Source organism: Lepisma saccharinum, chromosome 23, assembly GCF_977018435.1.
Source record: "Lepisma saccharinum chromosome 23, izLepSacc3.1, whole genome shotgun sequence".
NCBI lineage: Eukaryota > Metazoa > Arthropoda > Insecta > Zygentoma > Lepismatidae > Lepisma > Lepisma saccharinum.
The window spans coordinates 6377958-6386739 of NC_139251.1; the positions used below are offsets into that span (position 1 = coordinate 6377958).

The window sequence follows — 8782 nt, forward strand, 5'->3', positions numbered from 1 at the left end:
GCTCCTATCGTTTCCACAAGGGAGGAGAGTAAGATTATGCCCAGAAGCAGGAGGGAAAAGAGAGACCCTCGAAATCGTAACCCTCTAGGACTTGGTGTGGATGAAGAAAAAATGAAGTGTTACCAGCTTGTGAAATTAGAACTGAGTGAAGAGAGGAAACTTAAATATGAAAATACCAGAGGGATTGGAATAAAGGACCCACGTTCCAGGGAATACATAAGAGTCCAGATGGAAGTCCAGATTCCCACAGAGAAGGAAGTCCAGATGAAAGCATACACGAAAGAAGATTATACGCAATAGAAAGAAGAAATAATTTCTTGAAGTATATAAATTGAATGTAAATAAGAAGCATTATGTAAATATATAAATCCATGTATCCTTGTTGAGATAATATAATCGGTTAAACGTCCCCATTGGGAGGCATCCAGTCTGGTTTCGTTTTCAAAAAAGAACCCTACCCTCAATATATATTAGCCGTGGTTTAATATTAGGATTTATGTACATTTGCACAAATAGAGGTAGCACGTAGAACATATTCATGTGAATCCCATATCCTGAGTAATTGCGGTGTCAGTGAATCCAGAAGGTTGGGAATGAGGACATTTCTATGCCAAAGCATTAGTAAGGAGGCAGAGAGTTGCCACAAATGTTTTTTTTTTTAATTGGTTGATAGATTTAGGATATTTTACTTCGCTTTTCTGCTACATTTGACTAATTGCAAAGATGGGTATGACTGATGAAATTGATGAAGGGGTATTCACAAATGACACCAATGTTCAGTCCGGTATTCGATCCCGAGGCCCCTTTGTTTCCTTGGAGAGCAGTGTCGCATTTATTGTATCCTTCAGTACCTTGCAAACATTCACATTTGAATAGAAACGTTCTTGTGTGTGTTCAATAAGGCCTGTTATTGGTTTCTCTAATGTCAATGTCTTTTCTGAATGCAGTCTATGTGACTGCAGAAGCAAGTGTAGGATGTAGAAAATTATCTGGCCGTTTTCTGAAGGGCCGACGTACGTCGCGAGGATGGGAATGAGGATTTAGTGTCAGCAGTCTATAGGAAGCAGTCGACAAGTTCTGACTTAAAATTGTGATATGTTTTACGTAATTTTGATACCATACCAGCGTTAGTTTCTAAAGAAAAATGTTATTTTGGGGAGTACTTTCCTCAAGACACTCAATAAAAATCAAAACGATTTAGAACGCTGTTGGAAATTTACACTACCGTTGGCAAAATCGAAGTACTTTATTTGACTTGTAGTTACGGTTCTTGCAAACAGATAAACACAATTCTTGATGTAACGTTTCTGAACAACACGCTCCCTTCATCGGACGATTTATTCTCAGCACATTGTTGGCTAACTTCGTAGATCGACATTCTCAGGGTTTCGTGCTAATTTACCTGGGATTAATGGCTGTGAGCAAGGGAATCGCAACAATTGCCATAAATTCAAGCAATGCATATTATTATTATTATTATTATTATTATTATTATTATTATTATTATTATTATTATTATTATTATTATTATTATTCTTTCTCTCTTGTCATATGTACTGAGTAAGTTTATTTTCTTTCTAGTGGCTATTTTTAATCAAGGACGGGAGAAATCCGAGATACATCCTGTATGTAAGCTCATAAACGTTAAAAATTATACTGCTGGTCTAGGCCAATGCTTTTTCACAGATATAATTTTGCTGAATTAATTGTATTAGATCATGTACTATCTTTTATGTGCGGATTTTTTTTGTACATTTTTAATATATTCTTAATGAGGAAATAAATAGTATTTACATTGTTAAACTTGTATTCTGAGCTCTAATTCAAGCAAGAATGAGAATGTGGTGGCACGGTAGCCATTCAACAACAACAAAATTCGACAGAACCAACATTTTCAGATTTATTTATTAAATTTATCGTGGGAAGTAACAGTAGAGCATCAGATACAGAACAACCTTTAAGCTTGCTTCGACTAAAGGAAACAACAAAAATATTTAATAAGTATAATTTCTTTATCTATGTGCTTGAAAGGTGTAATGCTCATAATTTAAATAGGGTGTTCGAACCAGTCTTGAAATTTTCGTTCACCAAAATACATATACGTATTTATTAAATACTCCTACACACAAATCTAAAATCACCGTCCCACATTTATTTTTGGGGGAAAATATAAATGAGTAGAAAATAATCGACACAGAATAATTAAATTAATTTGACAGTACTTGTCTGTAGTTTCCTTCCAGGTAGTACCATGAAAAGGAAGTAATACCTCTGGGACTGACGCCATATTGAAGGCCTTACCATAGAGCTGGAACCACGGACACAGCTACAAATTTGTATATCATACAGGTCCTTTAATTCACTTGACATTATACAATAATTAAATACGTTTGCACACTGATGAAATACAAAAAAAGAAAAAAAAAAAAAAAACTGCATTTGATAGGACAGCTGAAAAATGTCCTTCCCGCTGCCGCGAGCAGACATGCATCATGCCGCTGTATTATGAAAATCGCACTCCCAGAATTCCGCTCGCTCAAGAAGTTCCCAGCGGAAGTAAAAAGAAAACAAATGAGGAGCGGAAAGCAACACTACATTATACAATCTTAAACAGTACTATTTATGCACTAACATGTGTATAAGTGAACCGTTATTTGTTATATTTACTTTATAAGTTTTGCAATGGTGTCATAAATGTTGTCTATGTGCTCAAATTCAATTTGGTTTCGCAGAGAAAGTGTTCGCGGAACTAATCCCGTCTGACGAGGAGATGGAAAGATGCTTCAATTTCGTCTACAACCGCACCAAGTCCGTCTGCAATTCCAGAGTAAAATCCCTGGCAGCAAGCAACACCCCTGACGACTGCAGGTAAGTTGAGCATTGAATTAAGATTTCCCTGGTACATTGCTGAAGTAAATGGTTTGATTAAATATTACCATATTTTCTGATTATCCATCAAAACCCTTACCACCAGCTACTGCATGAAAACCAGATTTAAGAATATTATGGGTTAAAAATATCACTCTGCACAATGTAAAAATTTATCCCTCTCATTCTTTTTCATTTTTTTCATTTGTTTTCATTTCTGTGACTGGTACATTACCAGTTTCCAACAAGTACATTATTACATACATACGTAAACATAATATATTATATAGATAGGCTAAATATATATTAGATCTGCATAGACAAAGAAATATTTCTTGTCATCGAACAATTAGTACTGACTTAACATTTAAAAGCAATTATGTTAAGTATATTAATTTCTGGAGATTCTGAATAACATTTAACCGTCTCTCGCATAAGAAATGTCATCTACTTTTGATTTGCTCCTCATTCCACAAAGTTGACAATTTCTTTGTAAATTTTCCCATCTGTAGGAGGCAAATTAATTTAGAAGCCTCTTTCAGGGCAAATGGGAATATCATATGTTGACCCTAATCATCCGAATTTCATGACCTTACTCCACCAAAAGTGCAACATTTCTTTGTCCATCAGTTTGACAACTAAATACCATGTCATGAACAAATGGTCTTTAAAATATCGCATGTAGTACAGTACAAAACTAATAAATACAGACAGAGATTTTTAAAACACGGTTTTCTTCGTCTACTTACATTTAACACGAGTATTATTTGTAGTTTTGGGCAGCTCCAACTACACACTTCTTGGTAGCCTCTACGTTCAACAGATACTTCCAAACTTCACTGCCAGATCTAAATATTTCCTTCAGTTCTTTTTGTTTTGTGTAAGGAGAGAGAATTTCAAAAGGAACCCTATTCACCACTCTACTCGTAAGTTAGCCAATTTCTGGCATACGTTCGATAATTATTACGATTATAATTGTTGGCCTGCTCAATTCAGAAGTAGACGCTAATGTAAGTTCAAGCTCTGAGGTGCTGAAGGCGCAAGGCGTCAAATCGATCGGGGGATCGAGCTGGGCAGTCATCATGATGATAAATCATGTCACGTCTTGTAGCTAGAGGCACATCCTCCAACAACATTGCCATCCCGTTCCTCAAAAAATGCTCATAAGTGATGCCATTTAAGATTTGGGGCAGGAAAAATGGCTCGATCAAATGATTGTTGATTACGCCCATCCATACTTCTGCCTGGGCGTGCGACAGTGGCTGGATGAAAATTATCCAAAGAGAAGGATTGGCCGAGGCGGCCCGATTCCCTGGCCGGCTCGATCCCCCGATTTGAAGCCTTGCGAGTTTTACATTTGGAGTCACATGACAAGACACCGGTAAACTCGCAAGAAGAGCTCAGGGAGAGGATCTTAACAGCTGGTCACCACATCAAGGACACCATCACATCACGAGTTAAGAGAACAAATGTCCGTAAAAACCTGCGTGCCTGCATTCGTAACGGAGGTGCCCACTTTGAGCAAGACGTGTAATGTTCTTTAATTGTATTGTTCATTGATTCCTTTCACATGAAGATGAATGAAGTATTATTTCTTGTACACAAGTGTGTATGTTAGCAACATTTCTACCTTGTTGGATAGCAGATGTCACAAGGAAGTAATTTACGTAATTTGTACGCTTCGTGTCATACCATTTTTGTTATTAATACGTTGCCAAGTAAACTAAGAGTGCAATTTTTTATCATCACTTGTAAGATTAGACCCACTAGTTACTTACATGTAATTGATATTTGGGAATAACTTTTTTTTTCAACGAACCACTTATTTGTTAGCTATCAGAAAACGCTGAAATATGTTCCATACAATGAGCAGTTTTTTCTCAATTCATCTTTTAATTGTGGAAAATTGTCATTTTTTAAAAAAAACAATTGAAACTCGATTATCTTGAAAGCTACTAATTTTCGGACGGGGTATCATATGGCCAAATATTGCAAATTGTCTCTACTTTAACCCCTTTCAGGGAATACATCTAATTGCCAGTCACCCTGTATATTTCTTATAACACTAGTAATATCAATTACAACATGTTACGTTTTCTGCAGATCATTGACATGGTAGGTAACGGCGCAATATCTGAAGTATGGCGAATAATTACAATATTTCGCATGAGAATGGAATTGACTTGTAACTGAATGGGATTTGGCAAATGTGTTTGGTATGTAAGGTATGACAACATTCTGTAATATTTGGCGTCTGATCAGACAGAATGTTCTTTTCACGTGTCTTGATCTGCTCACAAACTAAATCAGATTGTCACTATCGTAATGCACATCTGTAAGAATCATATTCGTCGCTTTCATTGTTGTCATGTTTGTCTTCTACGTCTTCACCATTGTCGCCTTGGAAACACTGAAAACAAGAATGAAATTTGTACCTGCGACGATATTTTATATCACAGCCGGAATTTGTTTTCGGTTCTGTGAACATGTTACTTTCTTACTTCCAGTGTTTATACATTTTGTGTGTAAAATATCTACAGTAGTCATCTATGAACCTTAAGAACGTTTCACTATTTTTCAGCCCTCTTGTGTCACTGCTTCAACACTTTTCTAGTTTGTTGTATAAAATAATAACTTTCCTTGTGAATTTCATGGAAACATGTCTTATTATCTTCGGAATGACGAAGAAAATATTGCAATTTGGAAATTTCCTCCCAATATTCTTTACGTTAAGTACTACTTTCTTACTTTTAAAAAAGGTTGTTACTGAAAGTTGAAATAGTTGCATATTGTCAATACTATAGATGGGTGGCGTGACCTTGACTGGACTCTTTCGGTGGATTCAGGTACAAGTTCCTCACACATTAAAAAAATATCCTTGCCCGGACACCAATTGTTTGCATATATGTATGACATTTTAATGTGTAAAATTACGTTGTATGAACATTTACTAACTCTCTTCCAGGGCCAAGCAACAGCAGCTCCAGTGCTTGAAGGAATCTGTAGCAGATTGCAACATACCACACACAGCGAACCTCTTCACTACAGTACTCGATCGCCTGTACGAGAACAGCCCGTGCAACCAAGAAAATTTCTCAAATTTAGAGGACTTTGAGGCCCTGAGTGAATTATTGGAGCCTTGAAATTCTGGCACAGATTACGAAGTCGATTTTGCTCTTTGCTTTCTTGTTCAGACTTTCACATTTCAGGCTAAAAGCACATGATTCCTCTCGTTCAGCCACATCTCAACCCTAACTGATTGTTAACTGCACATTCGCCAGTAAAAACGTTAAAATAATTATTATTATAACTGAAACACCACTAAACTCAACACACATGACATTTATACTCTGATATTCAGAAATATCTTCCGTTACCCAGAAAATTGCATGTGCCTTTTAGCCTGTGTTTTGCACCTATTAAAAAATCACATTTTTCAAACAATTTACTTTCGTTTAATATGAATTAAATAAATGCACATGTAATTTTGTTATCTCCTTACACGTTGTATTAGAATAATTACAAGAAACAATGTTGTTTTATTTCATAAACCTTATGCATAATTTGGTGTCATTAGTATCTGCAGCAATTTAGTGACTTTAATAAACGTCAGGTATTTTTATGTACAGTGTCTCTCAAAAGTTTTAGGACAACGACATTTTAAACTAGGCAACCCAAATTACGTAAGGCGCTGGTGGGTTGCGTGTAGAGTTAGGCTCAATTTCAGGGTTGCCATATGCACAATAGATATTTATGAAATACGCGAAAGGAATACAACCAAGTATTATTGTATAAAACTCTAAAAACAATATCAGTATTACATTTGTCGTAAATATGAAATACTTTCTGAAAGAAAGAAAATCGATTTTCTAGTATTTCATCGCTGGTGAGTCTACACATAGGAAAAGAGGAGAGAGGAAACGAAAAGGGACAAAAATGAGAGGAGAAAAGAGAGCGCAAAAGAGGAAGAGGAAAAGTAAAGGAGGGAAGAAAAGATAGGATAGATGTGGATAGGAGAAATAATGAGGAGAAAGGGGAAAAATGTGAGGCGAGATGAGAAAATGGAGCATATAGGAGAAGAGAGGAGGGAAAGAGATGAGAGGAGAAGAGAGGAGGGAACGAGATGAGGGGAGTTGAGAATAGAGTAAAAGAGAGAACATGAGAGAACGATAAAAGAAGAGGAGAAGAGTGCAGTGGAGTCGGAAATTTAAGACAGGAGAGGAGATAAGAGGAGTGGAGAAGAATGAGATGGAGACAAGTGGCAGAATATTTTCGTAAGTTTTAGACATATCCCATGGTGTTCATTGAACACGCAGTGTGAAACGGAATGATTCTGTTTGGAATTAACGATGGGGGAGGAGAAATGTTAAATTACAAAACCTCAATTTCAACGAACTGAAAATTGGATAATTCTTATAAATATTATAAATTACATTCATGTTTTTAGTGGTATAATCGCAGGTAGAATCAAAGATCTTAGGTGGCAGATTTTATCTCGCTCTGAACTCAACCAAAAGGCATTTCTCACCGATCTAATACATTCCTCTATTCATTATAAAATATTATTGAATGTTTCATATCGATATTTTGATCAATGCATCAATTCTTGACGCTGAGAGGATATTTTCTACAAATAACTTATCTCTCCTCTCGTCTCCTTTCTCTTCTATCCTGCTCCTCTCCTTCTCCTCTCCTTCTCTCCCCTTCTTCTCCTCTGCTTATATGTCATATCGCCTTCCCTCCTGTTCTCTCCTCTTGTCTCCATCTCATTCTTCTCCACTCCTCTTATCTCCTCTCCTGTCTTAGATTTCCGACTCCACTGCACTCTTCTCCTCTTCTTTTATCGTTCTCTCATGTTCTCTCTTTTACTCTATTCTCAACTCCCCTCATCTCGTCCCCTCCTCTCTTCTCCTCTCATCTCTTTCCCTCCTCTCTTCTCCTATATGCTCCATTTTCTCATCTCGCCTCGCATTTTCCCCCTTTCTCCTCATCAATTCTCCTATCCACATCTATCCTATCTTTTCTTCCCTCCTTTACTTTTCCTCTTCCTCTTTTGCGCTCTCTTTTCTCCTCTCATTTTTGTCCCTTTTCGTTTCCTCTCTCCTCTTTTCCTTTGTGTAGACTCACCAGCGATGAAATACTAGAAAATCGATTTTCTTTCTTTCAGAAAGTATTTCATATTTGCGACAAATGTAATACTCATATTGTTTTTAGAGTTTTATACAATAATACTTGGTTGTATTCCTTTCGCGTATTTCATAAATATCTATTGTGCATATGGCAACCCTGAAATTGAGCCTAACTCTACACGCAACCCACCAGCGCCTTACGTAATTTGGGTTGCCTAGTTTAAAATGTCGTTGTCCTAAAATTTTTTAGAGACACTGTACAGTGTCTCTCAAAAGTTTTAGGACAACGACATTTTAAACTAGGCAACCCAATTTACACAAGCCGTAGGTGGGTTGCGTGCAGAGTTAGGCTCAATTTCAGGGTTGCCATGTGCACAATAGATATTTATAAAATACGCGAAAGAAATATAAACAATTATTATTGTATAAAATTATTACAAATGTCACTATTATATCGCAAATGACAAAATTCTTTCTGAAAGAAAAAAATAGGTTTTCTAGTATTTCATCGCTGATGAGTCTACAGTAAGGAAAAGAGGTGAGAGGAAACGAAAGGTTACAAAGGAGAGGAGAAAGAGAAAGCGCAAGGAGAAGAGGAAAAATAGAGGAGAGAAGAAAGATAGGATAGACGAGGAGAGGAGATGTAGTGAGGAAAATGGAAAAAGATTCGAGGAGAGATGAGGAAAAAAGAACAAAGAAGAGAAAAGAGGAGGAAAACGAGAGGAGAGGAGGAGACGAGAAGAGGGAAGTGGAGAGTAGAGTAAAGGATAGAAAAAGAGAAGAAC

The 8782-nt window shown here is 36.6% G+C and overlaps 1 protein-coding gene across 1 annotated transcript in view; it reads left to right on the forward strand.

The window, feature by feature from the left end:
• The window catches only part of LOC145977863 (uncharacterized), a 263309-nt gene extending 256923 nt beyond the window's left edge, over window positions 1-6386 (forward strand). Inside the window, exons 18-19 of the mRNA XM_083110188.1 lie at window positions 2733-2868; window positions 5834-6386. Coding sequence (XP_082966314.1) covers window positions 2733-2868; window positions 5834-6011 — 314 coding nt within the window. The 3' untranslated portion in view covers window positions 6012-6386. The remainder of the gene's footprint in view (window positions 1-2732; window positions 2869-5833) is intronic.
• The last annotated feature ends 2396 nt before the right edge of the window (window positions 6387-8782 follow it).